Here is a 19,643-nt window from a genome sequence, read left to right on the forward strand (position 1 = left end):
GTTAGCAGAGATATTTTGAGATTAATACTGCTACCTAGGTTTTCTTTTGTTTAACTGATGTATCTTTTTGCCAATCTTTTTTTTTCTTTAAAGAACCTTATGAAAATTTGAAAGGAAATGCAGTAAAGGAAAACCATGGAAACGGAACTGGAAGTCAAAGACTTGATTTTTAAGTCCTGGTTCTCTTTCTTACTTGCTATGCAAACTCTGGGCCTCATTATACTACTCATATTGGTAGTGGGCCCCAGGAAACCCACCTTGCTGGACCTGGCCTTCCAGGCCTTTGCAAACTGCCTTGCTACAAGGGCTTCTTCCCTTGATCATCAGATTGTTCCCTAAATTAGAATTTAAAAGCCCTCAGTTATAAACGACATGATACAATTTTGTTAAAGTGTAGTTAATAGAGATGTAAAAAGTGCAATTAGTTTTTAGTGATATGATTTGAAAGGACTAGGGTAGGTTATACAAAGGATATGAGGCTGGGAGTGGTGGCTCACACCTGTAATCCTAGCACTTTGGGAGGCCACAGTGGGTGGATCGCTTGAGCTCAGGAGTTCGAGACTAGGTTGGGCAACACAGTGAAACTCTATCTCTACAAAAATACAAAAACTGGCCAGGTGTGGTGGCTTGCGCCTGTACTCTCAGCTACCTGGGGGGCTGAGACAGGAGGACCCCTTGAGCCCAGGAGGTGGAGGTTGCAGTGAGCCAAGATCACACCACTGCGCTCCAGTTGGGCGACTGTTTTGAGACCTTGTCTCAAATATAAAAAAAAAAAGGGATGTGAAAAGCTACAACTATACCTACAAACCCCTACACAGAGAGAAGCCCTTTGTCCCTCTCTCTACAGCTGCCTGACAAGCCACTCAGTCAACATGTGCCCTAGCTGTTACACAGGCTGGAACATGCTATCCCTTCACTGAGCAGAAGAGACAGCTCTAGCCCTCGCTCTCAGAGAAGATAATGCCCACTTCCTCCTTTCTGCCCTCAGTGTATGTGTGCCAGGCCCTGCCTAGAGACATGAGGGCTGTAACCCTGGCCATCCCTTGACTGATTATCTGCCCCTTGCTAAAGATTATCAGAAGGCAGGCTGAAAAGCTGGCTTTTGTTTACTCATCTGATAAGTCTATGTTCTTAGCATAAGGGCTCATTGGGTTAGAAAAAAAGAATGCACTTTGAGATCCTCCATTAGGATAGAAAATTGGTCTTTACCATATTAAAATAGTACTACACTTACCAACCAATGTTGGAGTAACAGGATGAAGTAAAATAACAGATATGAAAGCAGTTTGTAAACTCCAAGGTGATTTACAAACATAAAAGGAGTAGACAGGAAGAACAAGTTCAACATATCTATAGTACATCATGATTGCTAAAGTTAACAACGTGTCATATATTTTCAAATTGCTAAAAGAGCAGATTCTCACCACAAAAGAAATGATAATGATGTGAGAGGATGCATATGTTTGTCTGATTAGCCATTCCACAATGTATACCTTTATCAAAACATCATATTGTATACCATACATATATACAATTTTGTCAATCAAAAATACATAAATATAATAAAAATAAAAGGAGGATTGTATATAAAAAAGTGATTATAAGCAACTGAACTTCAATAAAAATCTGTGTTTCTGTACCACATTCATGGAAGACTCTGTATTATAAAGAGGTCAGTTATCCCCAACCTACCTATAGACTCAATGCAATCCTGTTTAAAATCCTAGCAGGTGTTGGCCAGGCACAGTGGCTCACGCCTGTAATCCCAGCACTTTGGGAAGCCGAGGCGGGCGGATTACAGGGTCAGGAGATCAAGACCATCCTGGCTAACACTGTGAAACCCCATCTCTACCAAAAATACAAAAAAATTAGCCAGACGTGGTGGCAGGCGCCTGTAGTCCCAGCTACTTGAGAGGCTGAGGCAGGAGAATGGCATGAACCCGGAGGGCAGAGCTTGCAGTGAGTGGAGATCGCGCCACTGCACTCCAGCCTGGGCAACAGAGCGAGACCCCGTCTCAAAAAAAAAAAAAAAAAAGAAAAAAAAAAAAATCCTAGCAGGTGTTTTTGTAGATATTAACAAGCTGATTCTAAAACATTATGGATAAGCAAAGGAACTAAAATAAGCAAAACAGCTTCAAAAAAGAACAAAGAGTACTCTCATTACCTAATTCCAAGCCTTGCTATAAAGGTACAATAATCAAGACAGTGTAGTATTAGCAAAATGATAGACAATGAAACCAATGACACAGAAGATAAGAGTCCAGAAATAGACCCACATGTATATGGTCAATTGATTTTCAACAAAGGCACCAAGGCATTTCAATAGAGAAAAGAAAGTCTTCATCAAATGGTGCTAGAACAATTTAATATCCCCAAGCAAAATGAGTGAGCCTCAAACCCACACCCTATACCACACAAAAAAATTAACTCATAATTATACTTAAGTGTAAAACACAGAGCTATAAAACTAATAGAGAAATACACAGGGAAAAAACCTTTGGGAACTTGAGTTAGGCAAAGAACTCTTACTAATAGATAAAACAAAAGCACAAATCATGAAATAACACAATTGATAAACTAGACTTCAAAATTTAAAACTTCTAGTCTTCAAGACTATTGAGAAAATGAAAAAACAAGTCACAGACTGGGGGAAAATATTTGCAAAATACATACCTGATAAAGAACTGGTATCCAGAATATATAAACAACTCTCACAACTCATTAAGAAAATTAACAACTCAATTTAAAAACTAGACAAGGCCGGGCGTGGTAGCTCATGCCTGTAATTCCAGCACTTTGGGAGGCCGAGGCGGGCAGATCACAAGGTCAGGAGATCGAGACCATCCTGGCTAACACAGTGAAACCCCGTCTCTACTAAAAATACAAAAAATATTAGCCGGGCATGGTGGCGGGTGCCTGTAGTCCCAGCTACTCAGGAGGCTGAGGCAGGAGAATGGCATGAACCCAGGAGGCGGAGCTTGCAGTGAGCCAAGATCATGCCACTGCACTCCAGCCTGGACAACAGAGCGAGACTCCATCTCAAAAAAAATAAAAAATAAAAATGAAAACTAGGCACAAGATTTGAACGCTTCATCAAAGAAGATATAAGGATCGCAAATAAGCATACACAAAATTTTCAACATCATTAGTAATCATTAGGAAAATGCAATTAAAACTACAGTGAGACCTGGCTGGGTGGCTCATGCCTACAATCCCAGCACTTTGGGAGGCCGAGGCAGGTAGATTACCTGAGATCAGAAGTTCGAGACCAGCCTGGCCAACATGGTGAAACTCCGTCTTTACTAAAAATACAAAAAATTAGCCGGGTGTGGTGGTGCATGCCTGTGATCCCAGCTATTTGGGAGGCTGAGGCAGGAGAATCACTTGAACCGGGGCGGAGGTTGCAGTGAGCCGAGATTGTGCCCCTGCACTCTAGCCTGGGTGACAGAGTGAGACTCTGTCTCAAAAACAAACAAAAACACCACAATGAGATACCACTACACAGGTGCTAGAATTACTAAATTTTTTTAAAAAAAAATTTTAGAGTAAAGTGAGAGCACGTTTATTAGGAAAGTAAAGAAATAAAAGAATGGCTACTCTACTCCACAGGCAGAGCAGCCTAAAATTTTTCACTTTGAAATACTACCACTTCACACACACTAGGATGGCTACTATCAAAAAAACACACAAACAAAAACAGAAAGTAAGTATTGGTGAGGATGTGGAGAAAATGAAACCCTTCTGTAAAAAAAAAAAAAAAAAAAATTAGCCAGGCGTAGTGGGGCACGCCTGTAATCCTAGCTACTGAGGAGGCTCAGGCAGTAGAATTGCTTGAACCCAGGAGGCAGAGGTTGCAGTGAGCTGAGATCACACCACTGCACTCCAGCCTGGACAACAGAGCGAGATTCAGTCTCAAAAAAAAAAAATAAAATAAAACCAGAATTATCATATGATCCAGCAATCCTACTTCTGCGTATATACTCAAAAGAACTAAAAGCAGAGCCTTGAAGAGATATTTGCACACCCATGTTCATAGCAGCATTATTCACAATAGCTAAGAAGTGGAGGCAACCCAAGTGTCCATTAGTGGATGAATGGAACAAAATGTGGCATCCACGTACAATGAAATGTTACTCAGCCTTTAAAAGGAAGGAAATCATGTCACAGACTATAACATGGGTGAACCATGAAGACATTATACTAAGCACAAGCCAGTCACAAAAAAGACAAATAGTATATGATCTCCCTCATATGAGACACTTAGAATAGTCAAACTCATACAGACAGAGAGAAGAGTGGTTGCCAGAGGCTGGTGGGAAGGGAACATGGAGAATTCCTGTTGAATGGGCATAGGATTTCAGTTTTGTCAGATGAAAAAATTCTGGAGATTGGCTGCACAATATGAATGTACATAATACCACTGAACTATACATTTAAAAATGGTTTTAGAAGATACCAAGAAACTACTTTTAAAAAATGGTTAAGACGGTAAATTTTATATTATGTTTTTTAACCACCATTTTTTTGAAACTCTAAATACCAAGTGCTAGAGCAGACACAGGGTCACTGGAACTCTCATGCCCTGCTGGTAAGACTGTGAAACAGTAGAGCCACTTTGGAGAACAGCTTGGCGATTTCTTATAAAGCTAAAGTTAATATACACTTACTATATGATCTAGCAATTCCACTACTAGGTACTTACACAAAAACTGTATGTGAATGTTTATAGAATATTTATTCATAATTGCCAAAAGTGGAAACAACCCAAATGTCCATCAACTAACTGATGAATGGATAAATTATCTACATCCATAGAAGGGAATTCTACTCAGCAATAAAAAGAAATGAACTACTGATCAATGCAATGTAGTGGGTTAAATCATGGCCACCAAAAAAGATATGTTCAAGTCCTATCCCCCAGAACCTGTGAATTTGATTTTATTTGCAAACAGAATCTTTGCAGATGTAATCAAGCAAAGGTGAGATCATATTGGATTAGGGTAGGCCCTAAATCCAATGACTAGTTCTTTATAAGAGAAAAGAGGAAGATTTAGACACAGAGACACAGACAAACAATGAAGAAAGTCGTGTGATGACAGAGGCAGAGAGTATGAGCAAGTGATGCAGCTACAAGCTAAGAACTGCCGCAGTTTACAGAAGCTAGGAAGAGACAAGGAGGGATTCTTCCCCAGAGCGTTCATGGTGCCGCTGACACCATGATTTCCAACTTCTGGACTCAGAACACAAGAAAATAAATTTCTGTTGCTTTAAGGCACCAAGTACTTTGTTACAGCAGCCCTAGGAAACTAATACACACAACAACTCAGATGAATCTCAAATGCAATATGCTAAGTGAGAGAAAAACTCAAGACTATGGACATTTGATTCCACTAATAGGACACTGGAAGAGTCAAAACTACAGATGGTAGTTTCCAGAGGCTGAAGGTGGGGGATGGAGAATACTTACAAAGAGACACAAGGGAAATTTTTGGGGTAATGGAACTATTCTACATCTTCATTGTGGTGGTAATATGGCATAGAAATGTATACCTAAAAAAGGTATAAATTATATTGTATGTAAATTATACCTCAAAAAATTTACTTAAAAAAAAATCTGTGCTCTGGGACTCTCCTCAGTTTTTCAAGAATTTTTCTCAGTTTGGAAGAGGGCTCCCACCAGCCTAATTGGGGAGAATGTGAAGATCAAAATAAAAATAACAGATTAGCTTCCTCAAGCCCACTCCAACTCTGTATAGTGTACTTTCGTTCAATAAATCTGTGCTTTCATTGCTTCAAAAAATGAATAAATAAAAATAATAGATTATAAGAGATTGAATAACACAGAAAATCATAAAACCATATACCGAGAGATAAAAAATTAATGTATAGATTCAAAGTTTAATGAAGATCAGGATAAACTATCTCCTCACAAAATATTTATTCTTTACAAAGGGGAAAAGAGTAACTTTAGAATGGGGAAGCCTGACAGACACGCCACCTTTTTTTTTTTTTGAGACAGGGTCTGACTCTGTCACCCAAGCTGGAGTGCTGTGGCACCATCTGAGCTCACTGAAATCTCTGCTCTGCAGCCTCAAGCAATCAATCCTCCCACTTCAGCTTACCAAGCAGCTGGGACCAGAGGCGTGCACTACCACATCTAGCCTTTTTTTTTTTTTTTTTTTTTTGGTAGGGACAGGGTCTCGCCATGTTGCCCAGGCTGGTCTCAAACTCCTAGGCTCAAGCGATCTGCCTGCCTCAGCCTCCCAAAATGCTGGGATTACAGGCGTGAGTCACCATGCCTGGTGGACACCACCTTAATTAATAAAAGAGAACATCATCATTAATAGGACACATCAAAATCAGGTGCCTAATGTGATACCATAACAGCATCACTTCTGTGTTATTCCTGCCAAAGATGCATAGTCTGAATCAAATCACAAAGATACGTTAGGCAGACCCCAACTGAGGGGTTATATCTACAAAAAAACTGGCCCGTAATCTTCAAATGTGACGGGATCACAAAAGTTATGAGTACTTGAATTAATGTCAAAAATAAAGGGCTGAAAAGCTGTTCCAGACTGAAGAAGACTGCAGACAATAACGGGCATGTGATTCTGAACTGAATCCCTTTGCTATAGAGGATAGCAGTGGGACATTTAGTAAATGAGGTCTAAAGATTAGATTGTAATAACGGATCACTGTTAATTTTCTTATCTTGATGGCTGTATTTTGGTTATATAGAACAATGTCTTTCCTTGTAGGAAAAACACAGTGAAATATTAGGGGGTGATGGGGCATCAGGTCAGCAACTTATTCCCAAGTGAAAAAAAAGTTATGTCAGCAGGGCACAGTAGCTCATGCCTGTAATCCCAGCACTTTGGGAGGACGAGGTGGGCGGATCACCTGAGGTCAGGAGTTCGAGACCAGCCTGGCCAACATGGTGAGACATTGTCTCTACTAAAAATACAAAAATTAGCCAGGCATGGTGATGTGCGCCTATGATCCCAGCTACTTGGGAGGCTGAGGCAGGAGAATCGCTTGAACTCAGGAGCTAGAGGTTGCAGTGAGCTGACATCGCGCTATGGCACTCCAGCCTAGGTGAAAGAACGAGACTCAAAAAAAAAAAAAGAAAAAAAGTTAAGTGGACTATACTTCCAAGTATTCTGTAAGTTTGTGATTGTTGCAAAGAAAAAAAAAACAAACAAAACAAAAACAGTATGAAAAGAATCCTGGGGGCTGGGCGCAGTGGCTCATGCCTGTAATCCCAGCACTTTGGAAGGCCAAGGTGGGCGGATTACTTAAGGTCAGGAGTTCAAGACCAAACTGACCAACATGGTGAAACCTCATCTCTACTAAAAATATAAAAATTAGTTGGGCATGGTGGTGCACACCTGTAATCCTAGCTACTCAGAAGGCTGAGGCAGAAGAATTGCTTGAACCCAGGTAATGGAGGTTACAGTGAGCTGAGATCACGCTACTGCACTCCTGCCTGGGCAACAGAGTAAGACTCCATCTCACAAAAAAAAAGAAAAGAATCCTGGAAAGGCCAAGGATTATCATTTTATCCCATTCCCCAATGCAACGGAAGGGGAACATTATAGTAAATTCTATATTCCTCTAAAGTTGACAATAAAGTAGCACAAAATTGGGATCTCAGACACAGCAAACTCGCACAATGCTGTATTTCCTGAAGTATGAAATCCAGCATAAGGCAGAGACCTATGTTATTTGGATACTAAATAACATAGTGGGTTAATATATAAGGTAGTTTGATATATGAAGATAGACCTCTAATACAGGCAGTAATATGGTAAAGAGTCCATTGTCATCATACTGAAGACAAGATTCCAGTGTAGCAGGGTACAAATATGTTCATGTTATACTTTTTCTAATCACAACTATATTTGGAGTTCCTATTAGCACTTTCAAATTGAAGTCCCCAACTTAAATAATACATTTGGCTTCATTTGACATCATCAAAAAAGTGAACCCAGTTTCTATCACAAAGAAATAAGACAGTGCTTTTAAAATGGTCAGGCATCCAAATAATCAAGTAATGCTTCATCTTAAAGTTTATATCTCAACTTTAACACCAAATCTTAAATTGCATAATTAGAATGACAGGCTCCTAATGTTTCAGAGACTAGGATATCTAAGCAGGTCTAATTCACGTCTTAACAACAGTGCCATATACTATTGTCTGAAACACCAATTCCACATTGTTTTGAACAAGGCTTTCCACTTATATGAATGATGAAAGCACATTAGGACACTGCAGTAATCTAAACTCAATACAGACTACTTATCTGTGCCTTACACCTGCACTGACCCATGTGGTGGCCACTAGCCACATGAAACTAGCGAAATGCAGCTGGTACAAATTACAGTATGCTTTAAGTATAAAATACGCAACAGATTTTGACTTAGTACACACAAAGGTATGTGAGATTTCTCAATTTTTTTATGCTGATTGCATGTTAAAATGATCATATTTTGGATATACTGGATTAAATTTTTTATTTTTATTTTTATTTTTTTTCTTTGAGACAGAGTCTTGCTCTGTCGCCCAGGCTGGAGTACAGTGGTGTGATCTCTGCTCACTGCACCCTCCACCTCCTGGGTTCAAGCGATTCTCATGCCTCAGCTTCCCAAGTAGCTGGGACTGCAGCTGTGCGCCACCACACCTAGCTAATTTTTGTATTTTTAGTAGAGATGGGGTTTCACCATGGTGACCAGGCAGGTCTTGAACTCCTGACCTCAGGTGATCCACTGGCCTTGGTCTCCAAAGTGCTAGGATTACAGGTGTGAGCCACCATGCCCAGCCAAACATTTATTTAAGTAATATTAAAATGATATATGAGAAAGCTGCATTTTGAAAAATATAGATATTAAAATTAATCCCACATTTCTTCTTTAATGTAGCTACTAGAACATTTTAAATTACATATGCTTGTGTTATAATTCTACTGGCCAGTGCCGCCTTCAGCCATTTGTGAAATAACACTATCGTATGCTGTAGAAACTATGAGAGAGTGGCCGGGCGCGGTGGCTCAAGCCTGTAATCCCAGCACTTTGGGAGGCCGAGATGGGTGGATCACAAGGTCAGGAGATCGAGACCATTCTGGCTAACACGGTGAAACCCCGTCTCTCCAAAAAAAAAAATACAAAAAAACTAGCCGGGCGAGGTGGCGGGCGCCTGTAGTCCCAGCTACTCGGGAGGCTGAGGCAGGAGAATGGCGTGAACTCGGGAGGTGGAGCTTGCAGTGAGCTGAGATCCGGCCACTGCACTCCAGCCTGGGTGACAGAGCGAGACTCCGTCTCAAAAAAAAAAAAAAAAAAAAAAAGAAACTATGAGAGTATTAACGGACTTTCGAAATGAAGACTGAACTGTACCTAGGCCCAGCTTATCCTTCAAGATCTCATCTTTGTCTATTTTTTACACTCCATTCAGCTTCAAGAAAATACATATCTGGAAGTACCTGAAACTCTGACGCACTGCTCCGCAGCTGGCTCACATTTGGTAAGGATCCTCCATGGTACTGTGTAAGGCGCAGTTGCTGAAGCTTCTGAAATTGAACCTGGAAACAAAGTGATTTGAAGAACATTGAGAGGTAACAGCAAAGATCTAAAGAAGCATCAAAGTATAGTATTTTGTAGGGGAACGGTTCAAGAATGAAAGTCTTGGTTTCAATTTCTTCTCTACTTAAGTGATCACACCCTCAAGGTTTCCGGTGCTTTCTGGGTTTTGATTACTCTATTTTCAGAAACACCTTACCCATGTCCCAAAGGTCCCACATACCATGATAGTAACGTCCTCTTGCAAGGTCTTTGAGTGTGTATGCTTGGACACACTGGCATAATCTTTAACAACAATAAAAGAATTTCTGAAAGAAAAACTAAGCTACTAACCACAACCCTAACACATTAACTGTTTTCCCTTCTTCATGCTCTTTTCCAGCCTCCATTTACATTTCTGGTAAGAACTGCATAGCTGTGATCATAAGATAGATACAACCTAGCATGCTCATCATAAGCCTTTTCTATGCTATTACAGAATAATTTTTAATGGGTATATAACAGTTCTTCTTAATTATTTCCTTAGAACACCTTTCAAAGGGTGATTACTAAATCTCTGGATATGGGCCTTTTGGTGGCTCTCAACATATACTGCCAAAATGCTTTCCCAAACAGTTTACTAATATACATATGAGAAAAGTTTCACCAAAAAAAAAAAAAAAAACTCATTGACGTTGGATATTATCATTAATTGGGGTAAGGAAGGAGGTCAGTTCAATAGGTATAAAATGGCATCCCACCATTTTAATATGCCTTTCTTCTGGAAGTTCTTCCTTACTTCATTTTTCAAAAAGCAATAAACTGGTTACAGTTCTTGTAAATCTCAAAGTGGTCTGATCTGGTCTTTAAGAGTTCTGTTTCTAAAATAATAAATTAACTCCATGGTTACATAACCGTTGGCACTATAATTCATATACAGAAGAAAAGAGTTATAGAAGAGAGCCCTGGGGCAGATTTTTACCCTTCATTACTCTCTGTCTCTAACAATAATAAAACACTACCAGATCTAAGCCCCTAGGATGGGCCAGGTGCTGTTCTCGGACACTTGGCCCACTTCATCCCTAATCCTCCCCACAACCATGCAAATGAGACTGTACTCTCCTGCCGTTACAGACCTAGAGACCCAGACTTAGTTCAGTGACTTGCCACGTGGCTAGCAGGAGGCTGAGCCATGGCTGTCAGTCTCAAAGCCCATATGCCCATTTCCACCATGCTCTTTTCCACCATGCTCTTTTCCTTTGTCCCATCTTTCCCTTGATGATACTAATTACGAACTCAAAAAAAAAAAAAAAGGTGAAGTTTGGTTGACCAAAAGTATTGTTGAACCTATAAAGCTCTGCGATTGTTTCCTTTTTACATTTATTATGAAAGATTTCAAATGGCATATGTGAAATAAAGACAGGTATAATGAAACCCCATCTATCCATCTTCTAGCTTAAAAATTACCAACTTATATCCAATCATCTTTTATCTTTACCCTCTCCACTACCCACAGTGCCTCACTGAAAGAAATCTCAGACATCGTATCACTCCATATTTCAGTACGTATCCTTAAAAGATAAACACTTATACCCATTTGGAAATTTTAAAGGCATACGAAATCCTTTAGTGGCTTTAACTTCCCTTATACCTGCTGTATTTGATTTCTCAAATGTACTAAACAGGGAGACAGTTATAACCCATTAATCAAAACCCAAATCTCAGGGTCAAACAGGAGGATGACGACATGGTGAGTTTTTTCCATCTAGGAGTGGAGTTATAGGAATAAAGTCTCTCAGCTTTCAATCTTAACATTCTAAAAGTACTTACCAAAAGCATCTGACTATTCTTGAAATTCTCTGGACAAAATTATCAGCCACCTTTATTTAAAGCCTTTGATTTCTTTTTTGAAGGATCAATTTATCCACTGAGTTACTGATACAAAAACTTAACTGTGTGTCAGGTAGTATGCCAGGCACTGGCTTACTAAGATGAATGTATGGGAAAGTTCCTGCTTTCAGAGTTCTCACAAAGGCTTCAACTCTTACCCAAAAGCCTTGACACTTCAACCAACCCAAGTTACAAATCTAGATAGGGACCTGCCTTCAACTGAGCTGAAGGCCATCTCACAGTCCCCCATAACTGCTCTCCCTCCCAAAGCACCTATTTCCAGAGCCTTCAAAGACTGTTAAAAAAGACCACTGCCAGCCTGGCCAACACCGTGAAACCCCGTCTCTACTAAAAATTAGCTGGGTGTGGTGGTGCATGCCTGCAATCCTAGCTACTTGGGAGGATGAGGCAAGATAATTGCTTGAACCCAGGAAGCAGAGGTTGCAGTGAGCCAAGATCACACCACTGTACTACAGCCTGGGTAACACAGTGAGACTCTGTCTCAAAAAAAAAAAAAAAAAAAAAAAAACACCGGATACAGTGGCTCACGCCTGTAATCCTAGCACTTTGGGAGGCCGAGGCGGGCGGATCACGAGGTCAGGAGATGGAGATGGAGACCATCCTGGCTAACATGGTGAAACCCCGCCTCTACTAAAAGTACAAAAAAATTAGCCAGGCGTGGTGGTGGGCGCCTGTAGTCCCAACTACTTGGGAGGCTGAGGCAGGAGAATGGCGTGAACTGGGAAGGCGGAGCTTGCAGTGAGCCGAGATCTTGCCACTGCACTCCAGCCTGGGTGACAGAGCAAGACTCTGTAAAAAAACAAAAAGCACTGGACCTGTTATCGGATGATGTGACATTGTAACCTGGAACTCCCGTGTGGTTGGGCAAACAACTCTGATGCCTCCTGCACAAGATAAAGTGAGGATTAAATGACACAGACACAACAGTAGTACGTCAAATGTAAAGCTCTGGACAACTTCTTAAGATATTATCATTATTGCTGATCTCAGTTACCTCTTCAAACTCTGAGTTATTTTGACATTTTCCTTTTTTGAAATTTAGACTCATTGAGCTAGAAAAAGAACTTTGAGACTGTCTTCAACACCTTCATGTTTACAGATGATGAACATGTGAACCAAAGAATGATTAGCCGAAGGCCGAGGTCACAGACTGGCAGCCCATGGGCCACATTTCGCCTAGAGAGTGTTCTGTTTACCCACCAGATGTTGACCCATTCAGTGTATTAAATTTCAATTGAAAAAATCAGGACACTGCTTAAAAATCTGGATTTCCAACTTCTCATGATTGAAAGGTCAGACAACATGAACCCATGTTCTTGCAAGGCATTGCTGAATGAAGCTGAGAAGAGGCCACCCCCTTAGACGGCATTTGCCAGGTCCTCACTGTACCCTATTATTCCTCCACGATGGCCCAGGATCAGCTGCCATGATCATCTCATTCCTGGCCCCTCCATTCATTTTCCTTACCTGCCTCACTGACTGAGTTAGCAACCTGTGACCTACAGTCACACATCTTAGTGGAAATTTCTTTAATGCCTACAGGAAATGAGATCCAGGCCTCATTAATTGCTTTTTGAGAAAAGTCTCACAATAGTCAACACGATTACAATCCAAAATCCCAGCAGGTCCTTTTAGAGAGATTGACAAGATAATTCTAAAATGTATGGATGTGCAAATGACCTAGAATAGTCAGAGCAATTTTTTTTTTTTTTGAGATAGGGTCTCTGTTGCCCAGGCTGGAGTGCAGTGTCACAATCACAGCTCACTGCAACCTCCACCTCCCAAATACAAGCGCGCACCACCACGCCCAGCTAATTTTTGTATTTTTTTTTTTTTTTTTAGAGATGGATTTCACCATGTTACCAAGGCTGGTCTAGAACTCCTGGGCTCAAGCGATCTGCCCGCCTCAGCCTCCCAAAGTGCTGGGATTACAGGCGTGAGCCACGGCGCCTAGCCAGAGCAATTTTCAAAAAGAGGTAAGTTAGAGGACTTAAATTACTAGGTTTTAAGCCTTACTATAAAGCTATAATATACAGTGTGCTATTGTCAAAAAGAGAGATATACAAATTGCTGGAACAGAAGAGAGTCTAAAAATAAACCAACACTCATATGGCCAACTGATTGCAACAAAATTGCCACAGTAATTCAATGGGCAAAGAAAAGTCTTTTCAATAAATGATGCTGATACCTTATAGCAGGGAGTAAAAGCAGCTGAAGATCCTTATGGGGGAAATTAAAGTAGCTGAGTATATAGACATTCACTGTGATAGCCAGATTCAAACCCTGGCTCTACCACTTACCAGCTCAGCAACCATACCTCTCTAAGCCTCAGTTTACTCATCCACAAAATGAGGAAAATTCCAGATAGACACACCATAGGCTCATTTTGAGGACTATGTGAGATAACAACATGTGAAAGGGATTACAGTGCCTAGCAGAAGGAAAGTCCTCAATATTTAGCCGAAATCTAATATTTCCATCTTCTCTCTCTCCTCCATTCTGAGACCTCGCTAATCTATGACATATCTATTGTCTTATCATTGGTTTATTTTCACATGAAAATAATGAGTCTTCACAAATATACAAGTCAAATCAACACTCCAGGCTGATATGCTGAGTTAGTACTGTGGTTCCTCAACACAAGTTGCTCTTCACAGCCAAACTTCTGGAATAAGTTTCCAACCCTATCTCCATTCCTCACCCCCGTCCTCAACATCTCACAGTTAGCCTTTCACCCAGCACCCTGAGAATGCAGCAACTCTCACCAAGGTAACTGATGACCTCCTCCGATGACCTCCACATGACTAGACCAAAGGACACATCTTTTGTATCAGACCAAGTCAGCAGCACTAGGCTCAGTTGGTCGGCATTCCCTCCTCTTCACAAGAGTACTCCTGGCTTTCTCCTGCCCCTCTGGTTGCTCTTCAAGCCTTCTTTGCCAGCTCCTCCACTTCCCTTTCAAATGGTGTAGTTCCTTAGTTCCTTGGGCTTCTCCTAGGCCCTCTTCATGGTTCACTTTCTTTTTTTTTTTTTTTTGAGATGGAGTTTCACTCTTGTTGCCCAGGTTGGAGTGCCATGGCACGATTTCAGCTCACTGCAACCTCTGCCTCCCAGGCTCAAGCGATTCTCCTGCCTCAGCCTCCTGAGTAGCTGGGATTACAGGCACCCGCCACCATGCCCGGCTAATTTTTTGTAGTTTTAGTTTAGGTTTCTCCATGTTGGTCAGTCTGGTCTCAAACTCCCGACACCTCAGGTGATCCACCCGCCTCGGCCTCCCAAAGTGCTGGGATTACAGGCGTGAGCCACCGCGCCCAGCCTCACAGTTCACTTTCTGACAAGGGTCACAAACTCAAATGCCTACAGCTGCCAAGCAGGGAATCTAAGTGAAGCAGTCTGGGATCACTACAAAGAATACCTTAGAGGGTGGTGGGGACTGTGGCAAAGTGAAGACCACATCCATGGCCTTTCTAATGGGGCAGCCAACATTCAGCTCCAGGCAACTAGTGCCATCCAGAAATCTCGGGTGAGTATTGTTAGATTATCTCATTTTTCAAAAAAAACCAAAGTCCAGATTTTACTATAAAATCCCAATATTCACTGTTAGCCCTAATTAAAACCAACCAGTCAACCAACTAACCACATTTTGGGTCAAAACCAAAAACATGTTAGAAGGCCAAATACAGAACTTAAGCCACCAGTTTACAATATCTGTTCCATCAATTCTTCCTAGGCAGCCAAATCTACTTCTGTGGCTACGTACCAACAACTCCCACATTTTTCTCAGTAGCCCAGCCTTTCTTCTCGAGCTGCAAAACCATCTAAACAGCTGCCCGCTAGACCATCTCTACTTACGTGCCTCACAGGCACCTCAAACTCAGCATTTCCGCACAAACTTGCTCCTGCCGGTGTCTGCTTAATGAACAACACCCTGAAATGGTTCGAGCCCTCCCTCTTTCTCACCTTCCTCACCCATTCACGGAATCCAGTCCTTTCCACCTCCTAAGTATCAATCTGCTCACCGCTCTGCCTCCCAACTGCCACCATCTTAATAAATGCCACTATCACATCTCCTGCTAAAATCCTCCTCTCTTCTACCCACCATGCTGGAGCTAGAGGAATCTTTTAAAAATGCAAATCTCCCATGGTTCAACCCCTTCAGTGACTTTCCATTGTCCTTAAGATCAAGTTCCAAATCCTGTCTCTACAACCTGATCCCTGTGAATGCCTCCAGCCTCATCTCACATCACCCTCCTCATCTCCTTTTACTGAATCCCGGTTCTCTGTACCTGCAACATATTCCCTCCCTCAACACACAAACCCTCAAATGCCTTCCCCACTCCCACTGAGCCTTTAGGCCACTGGAAGAGGTGAGAACTCCCTACCATACATGTCCAGAGCTCCAGCTACTTCTGCTTTGGGGATATTCACCAAAATGTGTCCTTACTTACTAAATGAATGTCTTCCTCATTAAATCCTAAAATCCATTAGGACACTGTGTTTTGCTTGCTCATTACTATATACCCAGTGTCCATCCTAACCCCTGGCACACACTAAGGACTCAGTAAGTAAATTTGTGGGACAAATTAGTAAGATCTTTAAAGGACAGCCCCATGTTTTCACCCTTCTCCCTCACAAACACACACCCCATTAACAATAAAGTAGGCACTCAAATACTGACAAATGAATACATTAATAAATGTACAACAGAACAGTCCCTTCCCAGGCATACCTGCAACCACTTTCTTCACTTTCTTCCCTCCCCTCTTTTTTTTTTTTTTTTTTTGAGATGAAGTCTCGCTCTGTCGCCCAGGCTGGAGTACAGTGGCATGATCCCAGCTCACCGCAACCTCCACCTCCTGGGTTCAAGCAATTCTCCTGCCTCAGCCTCCCAAGTAGCTGGAACTACAGGCCCATGCCACCATGCCAGGCTAATTTTTGTACTTTTAGTAGAGATGCGGTTTCGCCATGTTGGCCAGGATGGTCTCAATCTCTTGACCTTGTGATCCGCCCGCCTCAGCCTCCCAAAGTGCTGGGATTACAGGCGTGAACCACCATGCCCAACCCCACTTTCTTCCCTCTCTTTACCATTCCAGGTACCACCAGTCAACTCCTCCTCCTAGTACTCCCTTCTCAAAATTTTCCCACTGCTTCCTGATAATGCTGGACTTCTAAAGCTAGAGAAAATCCTCCACAATCTAGTCTATCCTACCCGCTAGGTGAATAGGATTTAATGCCAACTCTGAAGGATTGCTTTGATTATGTAGAGAAGGACTTGAATCCCAACACAGGCTCAGAGGGGAAAGAGCATCTAGATGGATCAGTAATGTCTGCCCTATCAATTAGCATATCTATCATGGGCTAGTAATGGGCTAGAAAGTCAGTATATCTGCCATCCAGTTACCAATTATGAACTAGGTGGATACTCCTCCAACTGGGATCTTTGGATGCTTAGAGACACATCCTTCATAGACATGCTGGGAATCTAAGAGTTCTCCATGAGAAGTGTTCTAATTTTGTGATTTCTTTATGAAAATAACCCTTAAGATTTTTAAATAAGCAAACATTAGTAGCCAAATTCAGTGTTATCATTTACAGATGTGTTTATGAGCACGGTGGAGTCAAGCAGTGTTACTTTACTTGTAACTGGCCAAGAAGAAAACACGGGCAGAATTAATATGTAAATGATTCCCTGTACCAGGTGAAGGGCAAAATGATACCATAATTTTGTAGTAATTAGAATAAAGTGGTGACTGAATTATCATATGGGCCACAGTTGATTAGGCTTGCTAAATTCAAGAGACCCTGAGCTATAGCAGGTTCTCTTGAAAGTAAGTAAACACTTTTTTTTTTTTACTTGAAAGTAATGTAAACAGTGAGGATCTGTGAAAAAATTTTGCCTTTAAAAGAGAGTCTGTACATTACTCATGACCTTACCTGTCAGGGATATTTTAAAGGAGATTCATGAATTGGGTGAAAGATTGGATCCACCATAGGTATACAGACATATACAGTGCATGTATTTGTATACAAACAATGTACAGTATGTATCTAAACAACACAGGCCCCAACACTAATCCTCAGCTTTCACCCACCCATTCTTTTTAATGTGCTCTGAGCTTATTGAGTTCATCTCTGAATCTAACCAAGGTCACAGAAGTAAATGCCAGTGGATGCCAGGCAGGTAATAAATGAGTGAAGCTGACAGTGTATAAGAAAACATTTTCTTGAAAGCTTCAGCTTCTTTCTCTCTCTATATATATTTTTTTCTCAATGTGAACAGAAATGTAAGTACAGGAAATATTTCACTTTTTCCTTAACCTCACTTAAAGAAAACACCATCATGAGTATAAATGGCAACTGTCACCTAGCTTCCCCTTGAGGGACTGTGACAGAAAGTGGTGTGGACGGTGGCAAACTAGAGTTCTTGCTCCATTTGAAAGGGAGCTGAGCTCCCTTTCATCATCACCCAGCTCCAGCCTGTCCGTAGCTGTCACGCAGGAATTCAGGACTAGTGTTAACAGGTCTCCCAATTTTTAATATATATAAATAATAATAAATAAATAATAAGGAAATTTGGATTTTGTGTGGAAGTCTTTCAAGTTAAAAATTCTGGCAACAGATTCAATTTTTCCCAAACACTGCGCTGGCCAAAAAATAATGTGTCTGCAACTCAGCTGGTTTGCAACTCTGCTCTCAGCTCTCTTTCAAGCTGTCTCCCCCACCTCGGTCCCCCAGTATCTGCAGATCCTCCCCCATCCTCCTGATGGTCCTCCAAGGTCAGCATTCAGGATCCTCAAGGCCAGCCCCACTCCTGCTGACCCCCCTTCTCTGCAATCCTGCGCGGACACTCCGGTTGGCTCTCCATCCTCCACTGCCTCACTCAGCGGTTACCTAACCTCGCCAGGTGTTTGTCCCGGCTCGTGCCTTACTCATTCCTCCAGGTCCCTCCCCAGTCACCAGCGACGCTTGTCAGTTCTCACTAAATACCCGGGGCCGAACAAAGTAAACTGGGCCCGATAAAGCACCTCCAAGGAGTAAAAGGAGCAGAGACTCACACTCGACATGGAATCCCGTCGTGGTACCCACACCCCGAGCCACCCCAGGGCGGGCCCTGGATGGACTTGTGCACAGAGCTCCCCCGACGGGCGCGTGGGACCCTGGGGTGCCCGCGGCCTTCCACGCCGGCAGAACAGCAGGGCTCGATGGTGGGGGATGTTCGGAGCGACCAGAAGCCGCGCCAAGCCACCCGGCCGGCCTCCGAGCTGTTTGCGATTTCCTCTCGGGGCTCTCCGTCCTCCTCCCCCTCAGGCCGCCCTCGCACGGCCGCCCGCCTCCACGGGCTTCACCCCTGCCCATCTCCCAGTACATGGGGCCCGGAGACCCTCCCACCTCCGCCGGGGATCGCGAACGGTTAACGGGTGTCGCCAGGCGAGGAAGCACCGAGGCCGCGGCCACTCCGGTCCCCCTCCCAGCCGCCGGTTCCCGGGCGCGGCCCCCGCCCGGCCCCGCCATCGCCTCGGCCCCGCGACCTCTCACCCGCCGCGCGGGTCCCGCCCGCGGCCGTGGCCGCCCCCGCCCGCGCCGGCCTGGGCCCTCACCCGCGACAGGGTGAGGTCGGTCATGAGCTGCTCGAAGGCCCGCGTCTCCTCGGCCTGTCGCTGCGTGTGCAGCGCGATCTTCTCACTGAACTTCCGCGGGTTGGCGCTGCCCGAGCCCGGCGAGGCGGCCATGGCGCTGGCCCTGCGCGGGCAGAAGCGGGAGACGGCGGCCGCTGGGCCTGCTCCTCCGCCCACCCGTCCGTCCGCAGGCCGCCGGGGCCGCCGCCCGAAGCCCGTCGTCCGGCGCGACCCGGCAGAGGAGCCGCCGCGGCCCCGGACCCAGCGAGCGGCCGGGAGCGCGCCGAGGTCCGCCCCCTTGCGCCCGGCCCCGCCCCGCCCTCGGCGGGGCCCGCCCGGCCTCCCGCCCTCCCCGGCCCCGCGCTCGCGGACTGAGGGCTGCTCCCCGCTTCCTGGCCTGGCTCGGGAGCCGCCGCAGGCGGCCACCCGGAGGGACCCCGGTCAGCCCGACAAAGCGGCCCCGGCGTATGGGGGACGCTGGGGTGCCACTCCACGGAGACTCTCCGACCCAGGGATGGCCTGTGAGTCTACGCGACGTGGAGAACACAGCCTGTGCCCGCA

General features: G+C 43.6%; 1 protein-coding gene across 6 annotated transcripts in view; it reads right to left on the reverse strand.

Moving 5' to 3' along the window:
* CRTC3 (CREB regulated transcription coactivator 3) overlaps positions 1–19,383 on the reverse strand; it is a 116,725-nt gene extending 97,342 nt beyond the window's left edge. For 4 of the 6 annotated variants that reach the window (XM_003901394.4, XM_009210944.3, XM_017960932.3 and 1 more), the window contains exons 1-2: positions 19,065–19,382; positions 9,480–9,578 (exon numbers count right to left, since the gene is read on the reverse strand). In XM_003901394.4, the coding sequence (XP_003901443.2) occupies positions 9,480–9,578; positions 19,065–19,196 (231 nt within the window). In that variant the 5' untranslated portion in view covers positions 19,197–19,382. Of the gene's footprint in view, positions 1–9,479; positions 9,579–19,064 lie in introns of all 6 variants that reach the window. The other 2 variants (XM_017960933.3, XM_009210945.3) reach the window with 1 other exon arrangement.
* Between the last annotated feature and the right edge of the window lie 260 nt (positions 19,384–19,643).

This window comes from Papio anubis, chromosome 7 (assembly GCF_008728515.1).
Source record: "Papio anubis isolate 15944 chromosome 7, Panubis1.0, whole genome shotgun sequence".
NCBI classification, from domain to species: domain Eukaryota; kingdom Metazoa; phylum Chordata; class Mammalia; order Primates; family Cercopithecidae; genus Papio; species Papio anubis.